We start from the raw sequence: 17,962 nt of genomic DNA, 5'->3' as shown, positions 1-17,962 counted from the left end.
AAAATCAAAATTACTTTAAAAAATAAAAATATACATTTCCCTAGGTTGAAGACAAATGCTATATAACCTGCACTGGGAGATTTTTAAAAAATTTAGATATATTTATTTAAACATACACACACACACACACACACACACACACAATATATGTGTGTGTATATATATATTTCTATATATAAAATGGTGCTCAGTACCTATGTCTCCTTCTCTCCCTCTGCAACCCCATATATATATATACACACACACATATATATAGATACAGATATACATTATATATAAAGGGATAGATCTATGTACATATGAAGGGATATATATAAAGGAATATATATATGTGTGTGTATGTGTGTGCATACAGTGGCACAATCACTGCTCACCAAAGCCTCGATCTCCTGGGCTCAAGTGATCCTCCTACCTCTGCCTCCTGAATAGCCGGAACTACAGAAATGGATCCCACTTTTGGCTAATTTTTTTCTTTTTAATAGAGACAAGGTTTTACTAGGTTGCCCAAGGGTGGTCTCGAATTCCTGAGCTCAAGTGATTATCCTGCCCTGGTCTCTCAATCTACATCTCCAGTGACTGACCTCTTTCAAATTATTAATATCTTTAATTTTCTAATCACTGCAAAAGATTTTAAGTCAATTTGTTCTTGAGTTTTTTTGAGTAATTTTTCCCAATATAACTCAGACCTATTATCTTTCTTCCTGTGTTAAAAGTACTTCAAAAATAGTGCAGAAACCCTGTGTGTACTCCCAGATAGTGCAGACCTCTGATTAGTATTCAGAACATCCCACAGAGGATAAACAAGCAACATCAGCATTCAATTGACATGGTTCTTGCCCCAAGTCTACCAGTGCGTTGGATGATATCAGTTCTATGTATCACAGCATAGCATGTTTTATATGTCATACCATCTATCAATCTTCATATTACAGGCAGGCTTTAACTTTTTCCCATGGAAATTCACTGTATGTTGTCACTAACTTACAGAGTGGCTTGCCTTCAGATTTTCTCAGGTCACCTTTAGCATTTCATTAGCCTCACGGGGGAGTCTGTTATCACGTATTGTAGCGATTAAGTGGCTTGGTTAAGTTCAAATCTTTAAGCCCAAAATGTAGTATATAATCACTGAGGATTCCCTGATCTCTTTCTTGAAGCTCTGATCTTGAACACAAATAACACTCACATGTAAAACTACCATTTTATTTCAAAACTCTTTTCTGGCACTATTTCTTAATTCAGATTAGTAGCCTCCAACTATTACTCCTATATAAAAATGCATCTTGATAATTTCTAGTCATAATTTTTTCATCCCTTTAAGATGAACAGGAACAGTATCTATACTAAAATTAAAAGTCTACACTGCAACTGGAATTCATTTCGGAATGAAAGCTTCGGAATTCTTACCGATATCTTTGGAGGTAATCTTTCGCCTTTGTTTCAAGACTGGTTGTGATGCTTCCACTGAGCCAGGAGGAAAGGTGATCTCCCTTCTGATTGGGGGTGGTTGGGGTGGTGGCCCAGTGACCTGGGATGCGGGGACCGTGGGCATGACCTTCTGCATCTTCATGGAGGGCAGAAAGGGAGACTTGCTTGGAGACATGCGGTTCTCCAGGGAGCGCTGGAAGGATGCTGGGCTGGGCGCCCTGGAGATGTGATTTGGCAGTGACGGTGGCGTCTGGTAGGACGGCTGTGGCGGGCGCGTGATGGGCTGCATGGAGGCTGAGGACGACATATAAGGCTGACGCTGGCTGACGTGAGAAGGCCACTGGCTCTCATGATTTATCCTCTGATCGGGTACCATCATATCGTCCGTGCGGTTCATGCCTGGGTAAGGGGGCGCCTGTGCAGGGCCGCCAGGGCCCTGCCTGTTCTGGTAGGGATAAGGCATATCATTGCGTGCTGCCCACATATTCTGCTGAGGCCCCTCGCTGGAGGACGACTGCAGCGGGCCGCCCATCATCTGAGGCGGGATTCCGTGCGTCTGGATCTGCCCCGGGCCCTGCATCCTCTCCCTGCTGTAGGGATATGGGTACTGGCCCTGGATGGGCCTGCGGTCCGGGCCCGAGTAGGAGCCTCCGTACTGATTGTACATCTCCTGCTGCTGGCTGCTGTACTGCATGTTGTACATGTCGCCCTCGTGGCGCTTGGCTGGGGGCCCGTACATGCCGTCCATATGGCGTTTGTAATTCTGGAATTTGCAGAAAGACAAATCATCCTGATGTGCTCTTACAGGTATAATCACACACTGAAATTATGCAAAATAGTTATTACCTGCTAGAATGTTCATTTCACAATGAATATGGGAAGCTTCTATAACAACTGAGACCAATCTATGTTCAATATTTCAGTATTATATACACCATGTCACACACTCAGGAGAGGGCATCCAAAATTTGTTTTCACGTGTTTGAAACTTTCTGTGGGGGAAAAAAAAAGCCTCCTCTCCTTAGGCTGTGCCACCGGGACAGCCAGCGTTGAACTCCCACACAGGCAGATGGCGCCTGGGCTGGGAGCGGCACTAGGACCACAGCAGGAGACAGAAGGACCCTCTCGCAGGAGAGCCAGCATCCAGGGGCTGGCCTGAAAGGGTCTTGGGGTAAAAGGGTTTCTTGGGCCTCATTTTATGGAAAAGCCTCCAAACAGGACTCGGCTTTCCAGACTGGTCATCCGACATCCATCCCACAGCTCCTGCCCTGACTTCTGGCCTGGCCAGGTGCGGCTCCCCCAAAGCCCCACTGGTCACAGCACTGAGGACAGGGCTGGCACCACACCTGCTACTAAGCTTGCTTCCCAGGATGCTCCAGGACCAGTGCAGTGGGTAGGTGGGACTCTGATGGGAGGCAGTGAGATGCTGATGTTTTTCACTTTACTTGAAAACTGTTTAAGATCAGCTGGTTTAAAAATGCAATTCACTGGCCAGGCGCAGTGACTCATGCCTGTAATCCCAGCACTTTGGGAAGCCGAGGCAGGAGGATTACCTGAGGTCAGGGGTTCGAGACCAGCTTGGCCAACATGGTGAAACCCCGTCTCTACTAAAAATACAAAAATTAGCCAGGCATGGTGGTGGGCACCTGTAGTCCCAGCTGCTTGGGAGGCGGAGGCATGAGAATCGCTTGAGCCCAGGAGGCAGAGGTTGCAGAGAGCCAAGATTGTGCCAGAGCGAGATTCCATCTCAAAAAAAAAAAAAAAAAAAAAAAAGGCAATTCACTGTGCCTATATGCTCCAGCAAAATTAAATAACTGAAAAATAATATACATATTATTGTATATAATTATTATAATTATATAACATATATATAGTTTTCAAAATTTTTATTTTTTACATGAGGTCTCAGATCTGAAAAGTTGTTTAAAGATAGCAAAGTCCTGTATGTCTGGAAAGCCACACCATGAAGGGCAGTTCTCTGCAACAGCACTGGTCACTGTGAGGGGGAGATCTTGCATAACTTAGCATCTCTGAGCTGCGATGGTCACCTGTGAACCAGCAAAAACCTGTCCCACTTATTCAAAATAAGTATCATTAGCATCTTATCTCATTTTTTAAAAAGCAGATTCACTTTCACTATTAGTATATAATATTTGAAGTTGCTTTTCTACACATTCTCCTTAAAGCACTGATGAATTTCTGCTCTAAAATGGCTTCTGATACAATAGTATGCACAACAGATACATGTTTAAAATATACTCACTCTAGCTCAGGCTTGTTATTATTTACAAGGACGAATACACTCAACTTCTTGTTACAGGTTATATTTGTTTCAGGAAACCATGTATCAAGAGTTATTTTTAATGTGCTGACTTCAACATCCCAGGAGTACTTTCTAGCATTAACTATATCCTGAATGCTCAACAAACACTAATCATTTTTGTTAGACATCTGAAAATCTTCAGAAGTAAGACAAGTTTGAGTTTTAGCCTCCAGGAGAGAACCAGAAAACACAGCACCCCACGCCCACTCGCCAACTCACCGGCTGCTGTGGGTACAGGCCGGGCTGGTGCCCTCCATACGGCGGCTGTCCCGAGGGAGGGCCTTGGCCTGGATACTGCTGCCCATAAGGTTCATGCCTGGAACGAGGCATTCAAAGAAAACTTAACTGAGAAAAAGCTTCAGGCAAACAGAGAAATAAACAATCCATTTCTGGAACCCTGACTCCCCCAAGCAGCTCTGTGTGGCCTTCCCCGCACACCCCTCCGACAAAGGCCCTCTGAGAGGCAGCTGCACGCCAACTGTTAGCACCAGGGATGGGAACACCCATTTTGGGAATGGTGCCAAACTCCTAGTTCAGGCTGTTGGCTAATAGGTGTCAGAGGAATACCGGTTGAGCAGGCAGGCACCCTGTAAGCACTTGTCAGAGCCTCTGGCCTCTGCCTGGGAGGCCGCAGCCCCGCCTCTCCACTGACGTGTACCTTAGGAAGTGTCGTACAATGCTGTGATGTGAAGCATTAATGGAAGCAAGAAACGATGAGAAGAACTGAAGACTCAAAGGCAATGTTCCTAGAAGTACCGGAACATCAAAATGTTTGTACTTTGCACATTCTCATTATGAATGGAAAATGTTTAATTCTTAAAAGCTATACTTCAAATTTAATTCCAATGTTAGCTAATCATTGTATAAATACAAGTTCTCAGAATTTCACAGTCCTATGCCCTAAAAGGCTACAGAAAAGAATGACAGGGATGATTTGAACGTACACCTATTACATCTTAAAATGGAAATGAATAATACATTCATTTTTCAACTACTAGTATATTAAGAAATTATAAATATCATAAAAAATAGCATGTTTTAAAAGGCAATAGATTTGGAACTTTGAAAAATACATTGGTTTAAGTTAATATACTAAATCTTGTAAGAAAGGGAACAATGGACTGAACATATTCCTAAGCTGATCAAGGAATGAGAATAATACAAACAAATAAAAGAATTTTTAGATTATCACATGTGAAACAGACATGGGAACTTTTGATAACTACTTTGATATCTAAGAAGGAAGCTCAGAGATCGGAGGAAAGAAATGTATTTGACATGGGTAAAATTTAAGTTGCATAACAAGCAACATTTTTCAGAAGAGAAAACTTAACAGTGAGGTAAACCCCTCTTTAATGTGGTAGAGCCAAGATAATTGTTGTTCTTCTAATCTTGCCAGCTACCCCCTCAAAAAACATCTGTAGCTTTTCCTGGACCCTCAAAAACAAAACAAACCTAACTGAAATCCTTGATTCAGCACACTAAACATTACCTTATAGTTAACTGATTAACGAATGTATCACAAGTAAATATTGGCCACATTATGGCCAGGTTAAGAATCAGAAGAGTCAATTCCTAGGTCCCTAGGAGAAAGCACCGTGTCTCCTTAAACATGGGATGGACGCCCAAGAACAAGGCTCACAGACAGTACCACAAAGAAACCTCATTTGGTACAGCCGTGATTTTTCAACCTTTTTCTCCTCTGTATTACACCGAGGACGCTTTCCCACCGATGGACCTGTCCCTGTGACCCCAGCATGTGGCCTGATGAAACGTGGGCGGCTCTGGCCCAGCCGGTCCCCAGCAGAACAGCACATGCAGCTTCCGAAGGCAGCGATCCCAAAGCCAGCTCCACCCTGTGGCACACCACTGTGGCTCCGGGGAGGGAAAAGCCCTTCTATTGGGACTCTATCTTTTTTTCTTTAAAAATCTGAAATATCACATGAAAACCTTGCTTAAAATCATGTCTCTTACGAGGAGTTAGAGAACATACCAACGAGGGGAAGCGGTTTCTGTGACAATGAGTATTGAAGTCAGGGCCCAGGCAAGGGACTTTCTCCACAAAAAGAAGCCTGCCCTATGCCATCATCTTAGGAAGCAGTTTTCAGATTACCTTTCAGAGCCATTTCAATCACTTTTCCTCCTAATTGCAAATCAATCTGAATCATCAGTCCTGCAGCTGAACTTGCCATTTTAACTTGCAAGTTTCACTTGCCATTTTAAGTCACTTCAAGATTAAGAGAGGCTGCAGTGAGGCCTGTGCTGTGGGTTTTCTAGAAATGTTGATTAAGGAGCAAAGTATTGTCCCTCTGTTTAAAATAGTCACGGGGAAAAAGCACTGCCTGGAAGACCTTTCCAGAATGCTGAAAGCCCAGTGTGGCTACCACTGCATAGGCCTTTCCGCCAGACAGAAAGAAGGAAGGGAGGGGAGCTGGTGCTCTGGAGGCCCAGGCATCCAGGAGCTCCAGGTGAGCCACATCTGGAGTATGCAGCTGGCAGTCCCTCAGAAGGAAGCGGGGAGCTGGCGCTGGGTGCCAGCCTGACTTGTGGCGGCCCTGGCTCTTAACTTGGGGAAGAAGATGCCTACCAAGGCCAAGGTCCTTCTCCCTGGTCCTGAATAGCCATCAACTGAGGGCAGTCACCTGACACGCACCTGGTGACCAGCAGCCATTGCCTCTTTACTTTCACAGGAAAGGGGACACTGTATATTGTCATCAGTGGCTCAGCTGCCAGGGCTCAGAAATGTGTGTGTGAGGAAAGCACAGTTTCTAGTAAATCATCTTACCGCCATCTTAAAAAATACTCACCTTCGGTCGTAACTGGCTCCATAGGGAAACTGCTGGCGCTGCCCCATGCCCAGGTTGGACATTGCTCCGGAGGGACTTTGGTTGTACATGTCCTGCATACTGCTGTTGGGCATCTGTCCTTGCGTCATAAAGGGCTCGCTGCTTCCAGGCACTGCAATATTTTAAATAAAATGCATACATTTAGGCATTTCTGAAAGTCAAAGGCCCATCCATCCCTTCTAGTAATCTCTATTGTCTTTGTACTTTTTCTTTTTTTTTTTGAGATGGAGTCTCACTCTGTCGCCCAGGCTAAGTGCAGTGGTGTGATCTTGGCTCACTGCAACCTCTGCTTCCTGGGTTCAGGTGATTCTCCTGCCTCAGCCTCCCGAGAAGCTGAGATGACAGGCACCCACCATCGCGCCTGGCTAATTTTTGTACTTTTAGTAGAGAGGGGGTTTCACCATGTAGGTCAGGCTGGTCTTGAACTCCTGACCTCAGGTGATCCATCCACCTCAGCCTCTCAAAGTGCTGGGATTATAGGCGTGAGCCACTGCGCCTGGCCTGTGCTTTTTTTTAATATGGTAGACCATAATACTATTGAAAGAGCCTAAGGTGTGGAGCCAAGATGTGCTCTGTGGGGGCAGAAATCTAAGACGGCCTCGAAGATCCAGCCCACTCTGCCTGGTGGGCACCTCCCCTTCAGGACCTGTGAATACCATGGTATCACTCCCATGATTATGTTATGTTACATTGCAAAAGGGGCCTAACAGATGTGATTATAGTTACTAATCAGCTGACTGCGAGTTAACCAGAAGGGAGACTGTCCAGGTAGCCCTTTAACTTTGGATCTAGAGCTTAGAGAGGAAGCAAGTTAGAGATATTTTCCTGCTGGCCTTGAAGAAGCAACTGACATGCTGTGGAGGGGGATCACGTGTTAGGAAAGGTGGGCAGAGGACAGTCAACAAGAAAACGGGCCTGTAGCCTCACAACCACAAGGAACTGAATTCTGTCAACAACTTAAATAAACTTGGAAGAGGACCCTGAGCCTTCAAGGAGCTCACAGTCCTGGCAGACAGCTTGATTTCAGCCTGTGGGACCCTGAGCAGAGGCCCAGTCACACTGTGCCAGATTCCTGACCCACAGACACTGTAGGATCATACATTTATGTTGTTTTCAGCTGCTAAGTTTGTGGTAACTTGTTATGTCACAACATAGAAAACTAACACAGACCCAGATCCATTCCTTACTTGGGTAAGTTACCTCTGAGCTTAATTTCGTTTCTTTTTAACATTTTTATTATGTTTTTTAGAGACAGGGTCTCGCTCCATCACCTAGTGATAAGAGGTGCAATGGTGCAGCTGCAGTGGTAAAATCGTAGCTTACTGTAGCCTCGAACTCCTGGGCTGAAGCGATCTGCCTGCCTCAGCCTCCTGAGGTGCTGGAATTACAGGCATGAGTCATCACCTGGCCCCTATTTTCTTGTCTATAAAATGAGGCCAGTAATATTATCCCATGAAATGGTTGTAAGGAGGACATAAAATATGTATACAAAGTTAGTTCCCTTCTCTCATAAGAAAAAAAGTGAAAACCTTAACATTCAGCCACTGATTCACTCCAAAATAAGGATTAAAAAAATTATTAGGGAGTTAAGAATAGCTCAAGATGGGATGAAATACAACTATTTCTAACACAGGATGGAGTGCCAATTAGGTAGTATATGCAAATCAGCATCAGCTCAGAGCCTGAAGGAAATTGGGTTCAGTCCAGAAACTAGCCTGACGGCAAATTAAACATTTTAATATAAATTTTCATCACTATACAGTATTGCTACCTTTCTCCATCCTATGATTATGTGAAGCAAAAGCTGGTTAAGATTTTGTGAGCGGATACATTTTGTTAGGCTGGTAGAGAGGGGCCAATGCCAGCATCAAGTATTTTCCCTTGCAATGTACTTTCACCTATTTTATCTATTTGATCTCACATCAACCTGTGGTAGAACCAGCTTTGAAGTTACTTTCTATTTTGTAGATGTGAAAACAGAGATAGACAGAAATCACGTGGCATAATTAAATAGCTTTTCTCTAATACACAAGGAAATTTAAAAGCAACACCAAATTAAAAATGGGCAAACACATAAATGAACATTCACAAAAGAAAAATAAATGGTCAATCAACATATGAAAAGATGTGTGAGTTCACTAATAATGGAATGAATCCAAGGTAAACAGTAACGAGGCTTTCTCCCTTCCATCTGATTGGCCAATGTGAAAATGATGGACAATGATCATTTTTAGTAAGGGGGTGAGAACCCACACACCCTCACATGCTCTTGTTGAGAACATTAAACTGGTATAAGGTTTGCCAATACCTGCTTTACCTGCTATGGGAGGCTCTGCTTTGGCAACCCCTAAAGAAGCGCATCTCCCAGCATTCTCAGCCTGGGAAACCCCTCCCATGATGCCTTTGGGCTTGGTCATGTGATTAGCATTGCCTAAGAGGGTTCCAGCAAGTGAGATGCAGGCAAAAGTTTTTAAGTGCTTGCTCCCGGGACCTGTCCTCTTGGAGTGCTCCCTCTTGAAATCCATCTGCCATGTTATGGGCACCTAAGAAACTACATGGAAAGGCCCCATGGAGGAGGCTGCAGCCGACAGCTCCAGCTGAGTTCCCAGTAGAGCCTGGGGATGACGTCAGCCACTCGCGACACATCAGAGCCCAGCAGAGCTCTCAGCCTGGTTCCCAGATGATGGCGGCTACCTCAACGTCCTAGCTGACAACATGACACACAGAGCGAAGAACTACCCAGTCTACCACAGAACTGAGAGATATAATTAAGTGTTACAGTTTTTAAAGTCACTAAGATTTGGGGGTAGTTTGTTATACTGTAAAAGCTCAGATATTCAGTAAAAAAAGTTAATATCCTTTGATTCAACAGTTCTACTTCTAGGAATCTATTTTGCAGAAACATTCTTACAAATGTGAAAAAACTGTACTTCAATAATCGCTGCTTCATTGTTTATAATAGCAAAAGATTATGGAACAACTCACCCATTACTAGAGCATTAGGGTGGATCTATTCAATTAAAACAAGTAGAGCTATGTGTACAGATATTAATAGACATTTGATATATACTATTCTGTCAAACATATAAAATGATGTTCATTTATATGTAATCCATCAATTCCTCAATCAGTGAAGTAAGGAAGTAAGAAGGCAGGGAATAGGTCGGTGAACAGGCAGGGCCAGGCCCCTCAGGGCTACTGAGGGCTAATATTAGATCAGACTCTTTGACCATGCTACCATACTACAGGTTAACACCAACAGCGGCAGCAACAGAGACAAAGAGTATGTTTTCCACTGCAGTTAGTCATTAAATAGAAAATCATAGCACCATTAAGTTTACTGACAGAGTAAGGCAAACTGAAGAATGGAAAACTATACAGAACAGGAGTAAGACTCTTAGAAAATCTGTTTCCTGTGGATTTTCTGCTTATCTGCTTTTATTTGGTACTGAATACACCAGTACCATAAGGCAGCAAGTGAACTGAAATATACTAGAGATTGTACTTGCCACTGGGGATCATTTACATGGTTGATGAAAACATCACAGACAGTCACCAAAGTAGGATGGCTGAACCTTATGATGGCGTGAAAGCGACAGGCATTCAGTATGCTCCTCAATTTAAGATGGGGTTATATCTGGATCAAGTCATTGTAAATCAAAAATATTGTAAGTGAAAGTGTGTTTTCAACTTACCAATATTTTCAATTTAGGATGGGTTTCTTCTGATGTAATCCCACTGTAAGGTAAGAAGTATCCGTATATATCTACCTAGGGCCTAGCAAGGTGATCCCAGAATCATTCTACCCCAACACACTTTATTTTTATAACAAGAAAACTTCTAGGCATAAGGACACAAGGGAAATACATCTACAGTTGTCTAATGTGGTGTATCGGTGGGATATGGGAATGGTTTGTAAAACATTTTGAGGCCAAATTCCAAATACTACTAATTATTTTTTTCCATGTTGTCATATTTTCAGAGTCTAAAGCCACCAAAAGCACTAATGAAATGTTCTGTGTAGCATCTCATACCACTAAGAAAAATAGCTCCCCCAACATTCACAAAGCTTTTGAAATTCTAAGCTTCTGGATTTACTGCATGTTCTGCAAAATCCTCACTTGGAATCAGCAGCCCTGAAACTTCTGAAAGAAAAACAATCATAGATGATCTTGCTTTATGAGTGTTATCTGACATATTATACACAAAATACTATGAATTTCATTTATAAATGGTATATGCCCTATATTTAAATTTTAAAGATTTTCCATTGTTCTTTTTCATTGGTCTATAATACATATGAAAACCAAGGCTTTGTACTTTATGCTTCTCTCCATTCAGACAATATTATCAAGAAATTCATGTACCCCAACATCTAAGCACAACACAGGTACTATTATTTAAGGGATTCCAGAGTAAGTACTTCCATAAAAATATTATTCACTATTTCTTCTGTATTTTTTTTCCAATAATATTCATATCATTCTTCAATTTCACAGGCCTTGAATGTATTTGGAAGAATGCCCAAGAGTGAAATATCAAGTCTCCACTTGTGGCTTGTAGACCGCGGGCAGAACTGAAGGACAGTGACTCAGACAGTCACAGCTTCAGTGCTGCCTCAACCTTGGGAGTCGGCGGGCATCAAGGGAAGGGCCAGCCTGGTGTCTCCTGATGGCAGTCACAAACTCCTGCACTCTCTCGCAAGGATCTCATCAATCCCATCACTGCAGATGCCATTTCTACATTTACTACTCCAAGATCATACCGACTCCAACATCTGCTCAGCTCCAGCCATGCATTCCATGCTTTACCACAGGGACACACCCCAGACGGTCTCCAGGTTCCCCTCTCTAGCCCAGTCCTTTCCCAATCCTCCGCACTGCAGGGAATGATGTCTTCACCTGCTCAGTTGTGGTTAGCTTCTCCCTCAGGGCCCGCATTCACTCCGTGAGCACCTCTGATGTACGCTCTGCCGGCGGGTTCCCTCTGCGCTGCTGATGTCCAGCTCCAGTTGGCCAGCTCCCCCTAGACTCTCAGTGATCTCCCCAAAGCTACTCTTACCTCTTTCCAGTGCATTCTCCAGAGACGGCCAGTTATTTACTTATTTATGTATTTATTACAAAAAAACCTACTCACATCACTTCCCTGCATAACATCTTTCACCTTGGTGAAAAATCCAGATTCATCAATATGCCCACAGACACCGAAAGGCTCTGGCCCCGCTGGCCTCAACGACCTCAGCCTGTCCCCGGGCCCGTGCTCACTGTGCTCTGGACACCCACCACCTGTTCATACACCAAGCTCATTCCTGCCACCACCCCCATGACAGGTTCTTAGGGCCCTTCCCTCCTGACCACCCAGTCTAAATCGCTCTCCCTCTCTCCCATCGCGCCACCCAATGCCACTGCTATCTGTATTCTTTCTTCCTTTCACTTTCCTGTCTTCCACCAACCACAATCTTTAACTGCCTATTTGTGCTTATTTTTTGCTTCCTCCCAGGAATTAAGAAGGCAGGGAGTCTGTGATTCCCTGAAGGTGGGCAGCGACTCTGATTTACCAATCCACGAGCTAGCGCCCAGCACACACTAGCACAACACCATGCCAGGTGCCGTGAAGCGCGTGCTTACTTACCACTGCCGCCAGCCACTCTTGTCTGAGCTCTGTGTGCAGGAACTTAATCCTCATCATGCCTTTGGAAGTGGGTCCTATTATTTTCCCAATTTCTAGATAAGGAATGTAACTTGGTGTGTGTGAGCAGGTGGCAGGTATCCAGAAACAGGGAGCATGTGCCGGGGAAAAGGCCGAGGGCGCTGAGGCCAGCTGGGGACAGGATGAGGGCACAAAGAGGCTAACTGCTTTTCCCAAGGCCACAAGTGGAGTGGGATGGGGACCTGGGACCCACACTGAGGCAGCCTGGGCTCAGAGGTGTTCTGAGTGAAAGGTAAACTGTTGTGGAACGGTAGACAGTAGAATGCCCACTGGTCCACGCCCGGGCGGAGGCCCCACTGCACGTACCTTTTCTCATTCCCCCAAAGGGGTCCTTGTTGGGCTCATAGGGCATCCTGCCCATCACATCGGGCATGCTCATGCCCTGCTGGTAGGGGGCGTTTGGAGTCATGGAGTTCCGTTTCGGGAAGGATGAATCACTCACGTCTGAGAACGGGTCGTGCACACTGATTGTACTGCTTCTGAAGAGATGCAAGGAATGAAAGCTTAATGATACAGCGGGAGTTACCTCCAAACAGTACATTCAGAAGATGAACCAATCTTGAAATGTGCAAATGCAAAAACCATCCAAAATAAATGACATGAAGAAAACTGGTAGTCATCAACATTTAAAAACTCTCTAGGAAATACCATTTCTTCTCTCTGTGAAGTTTGCTCCAGAAAACTAAAATATGAACAAACAAGACTTTGTATGGCTCATAGAGTTATTGGAACATACCTTCCACCTTGCATTGGGGTCATCTGTCCGTGAGGGGTGGAGGCTGGGGTAGGTGGCTTCAGGTCACCTGGAACCTCTGCCATGGAATTGCTGCCAGTTGACTGAGGGGTCTGTGGGCCTTGCAAGGATCCCGAGTTAGCTGATAGCAGCAGCATCAAGAGAAAACAGGAAGAAATCCAGAGATTACCAAGTAAGCCCAGCCGCCTTGCTAGTTGTATAGGTGAAAGAAACAAATGTAAATAAGACATCATAATGATGTTGTAAAATTCATTGCTTTTATATTGTTTACAGTAAAAATTAGTAAAGAAGATTTTGAGTAAACATATTTCATTTGTGAGCCATAAAACACATTTATATCTTTTGACTGGATACTTATTTTCTGGGGTATTTATCCCAAGAAAATAATCTAATAAAAAGGAGGCTTTTGGCAGAAGAGTGTTTATTCGCTGTTGTCTAGACTGGAAATAATCTAAATGTACATTTTTATAAATGGGATGAAAATTTTGGTGCATCAAATCGGTGAATTATTGTGCTGTTGTAGAAACAAAATTAGGAAACTTAGTTCTGGGTCTTAGACAATGTGAAATGTTTAAGATGAAAAGCAAGGACACAAATTGACAATGAGCCTTATGTCATTTCAATAGCTTCTCAACATCTGAATGCGTCTGTGCTCTGTCATTAATAGTGTCACTTGTTGACCTATGAAATCAGAGTTGTTATCAAAAAGCACAAGTCATACTGGTTTGGAGTTTTTAAACGTTATCAGGGTGCTGAGATAAGTATAATTACATTATAATAACAGAATTGAACCGGTTTTTTCCAAATCTTATGTGGGACTCTGGGAAAAATTAATTAACCTCACCTTGAGGGAAAAACATAACATTTGCAGGGCTCCTGCTCTGTCATCTCTTGTAGTCCTTAGCATGCTAGATCATCAATAGATACTGGTTTCATGTGTGAATTAAATGCTTAATAAATGAGTAATACGCCTACTATAGCCTAGGCTCTCTTCTACGCCCACATACACCAGTGGACCAAACTGACAAGAAAGACAACAACCCCTGCCCTCACGGTAAAAAAGTGCAGAACCCCCTGAACAAACGACAGGATTACTGCTGCTTGTGAATCACATTTTCCATGTTATTGTCTAGAATACCTTTCCCTATGAGGTTCCCAAGGCTCACTACAATTACTATTATTCACATTTTACTTCAGTGGCAACAGAGCTGAAACAAACCACGAGAAGTTACACAGGACACTGCGAAGGAGTCAGAAATCGAAAGGAGTACATTGTTTCTACACGGAAAGCCTCAGCTGGACAGAGACATTTGTAGGCCGATGAGGTCTGCTCAGCCCCTGGCCTGGGCTGGAATGAACGCTGGCCGACAGAGCTGAACACCGCGTAACATCCGTCCCTGTGAACCCTGCACTGAATGACTTAGAGAAGTTCTCAGAGATGCCAGAAAGACTGACTTTTTAAAAAAAGCTTTTATTTCCTTTTTTTTTTTACTTTGATTTTAAGTTGAGGGGTACATGTGCAGGATGTGCAGGTTTGTTACACAGGTAAACGTGTGTCATGGGCATTTGTTATACGGAGAAGATTGATGGCTAATGTAGATGCCTAATGTAGGTATAAAAGAAAAATGTATTCACTCATACTTACAAACCGAATTTGCGTAAAACCCTGGAAACGCATGTTAAAAAGGTATATCGGAATAACGGAAGAAAGTCCTCTTTTGCAGATATAAAAGGGTAATCATCCTGCAGACATGGCTGCCTGCCTAATGCCGTGGAAGAGCAGCGACTTGCTTCCGAAATTCAGGCAGGCTCTGCTACAGCCTCGACAGCTTCCTTGGAAACATCACTTGCAAGGCTTGACTTCAGAAAGACCCTTATTTACAAGTATTCACATTTATAGCTAATAAAAAAAAAGGAAAAATCTCTCTTGCCAGTGCTTTTTTTTCCTTTCATGAAAAAAAAAAAAAAGGAATGCAACCTCTTGTAACTCCATTAATAGAGGAGGCTGGCAGGCTCTCTAGGACATCCCTACCTTTTGCCAGAAGCTACAAATGTATACTCTAAAGTAAACAATGGAAAGGTTACTGAAGGTTAAGTACATTCACACACTTCAGACAGCATGGCCAGGCTCCTAGCTGGGAGGATAATTTACCCGGCACGAACCTGGTGCCCTAGTTCTGGCTGGGTTGCGGGAAGTAGGGTGGGGAGAAGGAAGAGCTGATATGTCCCAGGTCTACAGTGACTAGAGGTCAACCAGAGGGCACCTCTGTTTATAACCCGAGCCCCTTTCTCATTTATCTTCCACTGAGGATTCCCTAGTTGGATCCATGACAGGTTTTGTGACATCACCTGTCAGCTAATAATAGAAATTCAGTCAGCCACCTGCCAGCCAAGATGGATGGGTTTTTGGTTACAGACTTACTAATTGAATGTGGAGCTCCATGCCCCACCCCTGCCCCACTTCTCCCAGCCTGGTCCCTTCCATTCCCCTCCCCATCTCCAGCTTACAGGCTGCAGAGGCCATCTGGGGAGGCGCTTCCTACAGCACTCATTGGAAATCCCCCACACCCTTTTCTAGATGCTTTATAACGAGATCCCCACTGACACCTTAAAGACAAACCACACCCCAAGGCCTTGCCTCGGTTCACCTGGGAGTCTCAATCACTGACTTGCTCTGGTGGCTGGAAGACAGGAACCCAGAAACCCAGCGTGAGAAGCCACATGGCAACTTGGCAGTGATGTGTGGGGTGCAGCCCCAGGAGCCAAGGGGCTTATACCTCCCAGAGGCTAACAGAATTGAAGCCTAGAGCTGTATTAGCACCCCAAATCAAAATCTGACTAGAGACAGATGACTTGGAGTGCTCTTAGAATACAGTAAAAAGACTTAGGATTTTAGTTGGTTCAGAGCAAAGGCTGGGGGGAAAAAAATCTAAAATGTTTCTTCAGAATCTTTTAGTTTAGTCTGCCTGAATGTGCTGGTAAAAAATAAACTACAATGATATTCTTCCGGGAAAAAGTGATTCAAAGAACATCCATTTTTACTGTAAATTTGTGTTTAAAAATTTTGTAATAAATGAGACTCTAACATGGCCAATACTTGGGAATAATTTTATTTTCCTTTAACAACAAAAATGTTTCCAAGACCATTTCCCTAATGATGGGACTGGAATTGGAGAGGCCACCTGCCGTGTGGGTGGCACTGAATCGAGAGGCTTCTAAAGACCGGGGTGCCTCCGCCTGAGATCCCCGGACACCTGTGTGTGACTGGAGCTCCCTGCACGTGCTCTTGGGGCTGGGCGAGACCAGGAGGCTTTCCTTCCACTGCCTCCTGTGTCACAGGACCTCGGCTCCCTCTGGACTACTGAGAAGAATGTATACCAGGAGTCCATCTGCAATCCAAGCTCTTTTGTGTAGTTAAAATGATAATGTTGCCATAAAAATGGCAGTTTAAACAAGGGGAAAAGGGAAGGGCTGGCTGTTAAGAGAACAGGCCCTCCACTTTCTGAAGGATCTATACGCCTCAGCAGGGCCCCCGTCCTGAAGCTGATGCACACTGGGAGAGCTATTCTCCATACACAAGGGCAGCCCATTCAGTGACACGAGTTCTTTCCTGGCAAATAAAATGTACCCTTAGATCTTTGCAGACATCACCACTTTGCTCCCTACGCCCCACTGGGTTTTTATTTTGGAAAAATAGTTTCAGAGCTGTTCATGGGCAGCTTGTTTTACTCTGTGAACTGGATGTAATGTTGTGAGATTTTTAAAATTAGATTTCCCAGTTTTTAAGGGACACCAGAGTTGACAAAGCCTTTGAATCTTTATGGATGAGGTTAGCGAGGATTTCTCCTTGTTTTTAGAGCCTACGGATGTAATTCTAGGTATATTCACTACAAGTGCACTTTGGGCCTACAAAGTATTTATATGAGATCCCTTGATTAGGAACCTTGGCTATCAGCTTTACCATCCAGACAGCAGCTAGAGGAAATCATTAAAAGCAAAATAACTTCTTGCTCTGGCTTCTACATGTAAACATCTCATGTGTTACAAAGGTATTTTCAACACAGGCAGAGGTGTCTGGTGGGTATCATGTATACTCTAGCACCAGATGCCCCAGAAAAGACCTTCTACTCCCCAGCTAGTTGGCTTTGGGCAAGGTACTTAGATTCCACGAGACCTTCATTTTCTCATGGATTTTAAAATAGTATCAAAGTCACAGGACTGATGTGAAGATGAAATGATAGCACTTAGAAAAGGGCCCGGCACACTGGAAGTGCCCAGGAAACATGGGCTGCCAGCCACGCTCAGAACAAGCTGTGTACAGGAGCGGCGGGTGCAGCCACCTCTCGTAGACAGGGACCAGGAACAGTGAGGCTACGTGCTGAAGGTCGCTGACTGGGAGCCAGACACAGATAAGAGAATGGTCGGATCTACTGGAGTGAGGTCACCACCCAGCACTAAGGTGCCAAGGTCTTCCCCCCCTACTACTGCATTTATCAGAATATATGATTTTGTGATTTCAAATTTGAAACCCGAATGGTAGAACAAAGGCTAGCAGGGGCGCTGGAAGGAATGGGAGGGTCTCTGTCAGTGGGGAGGGGAGGGAAGGGAGCTGGCAGGTGTCACTGACGCGGCTTGGCCTGTGAGCGTGTTGGTGACGAGCACTGCACCCATTCCTAAGACCCCTGACTTCCAGGACAAGGCTGCAAACGACCACCTGTTTCCAAAACAAGACTGTGTGAATCCTTACCACGACAGCTTGCTAAACACCCTAGAAGTGAGAACTCGCTGGGCAGGGGATGTTAGAAACTAAGCCCAGGCTTCATTTTGCTAAAGTTCAAATCTGAGGGTTTCTGACAGAGGGTGGGTGCACTCGACCTGTCAAACCTGCAGGGCGGCATTTCCTAG

The 17,962-nt window shown here is 44.2% G+C and overlaps 1 protein-coding gene across 1 annotated transcript in view; it reads right to left on the bottom strand.

The window, feature by feature from the left end:
• Nucleotides 1-17,962, bottom strand: part of ARID1B (AT rich interactive domain 1B (SWI1-like)) — a 423,627-nt gene that overhangs the window by 5,854 nt on the left and 399,811 nt on the right. Inside the window, exons 12-16 of the mRNA XM_011976438.1 lie at nucleotides 13,040-13,178; nucleotides 12,610-12,782; nucleotides 6,556-6,706; nucleotides 3,968-4,064; nucleotides 1,405-2,188 (exon numbers count right to left, since the gene is read on the bottom strand). Coding sequence (XP_011831828.1) covers nucleotides 1,405-2,188; nucleotides 3,968-4,064; nucleotides 6,556-6,706; nucleotides 12,610-12,782; nucleotides 13,040-13,178 — 1,344 coding nt within the window. The remainder of the gene's footprint in view (nucleotides 1-1,404; nucleotides 2,189-3,967; nucleotides 4,065-6,555; nucleotides 6,707-12,609; nucleotides 12,783-13,039; nucleotides 13,179-17,962) is intronic.

This window comes from Mandrillus leucophaeus, unplaced genomic scaffold, assembly GCF_000951045.1.
Source record: "Mandrillus leucophaeus isolate KB7577 unplaced genomic scaffold, Mleu.le_1.0 Scaffold166, whole genome shotgun sequence".
In the NCBI taxonomy this organism is placed as follows: Eukaryota; Metazoa; Chordata; class Mammalia; order Primates; family Cercopithecidae; genus Mandrillus; species Mandrillus leucophaeus.
The sequence above is the reverse complement of the archived record's forward strand: the minus strand, read 5'-3'. Positions and strand labels throughout refer to the sequence as shown.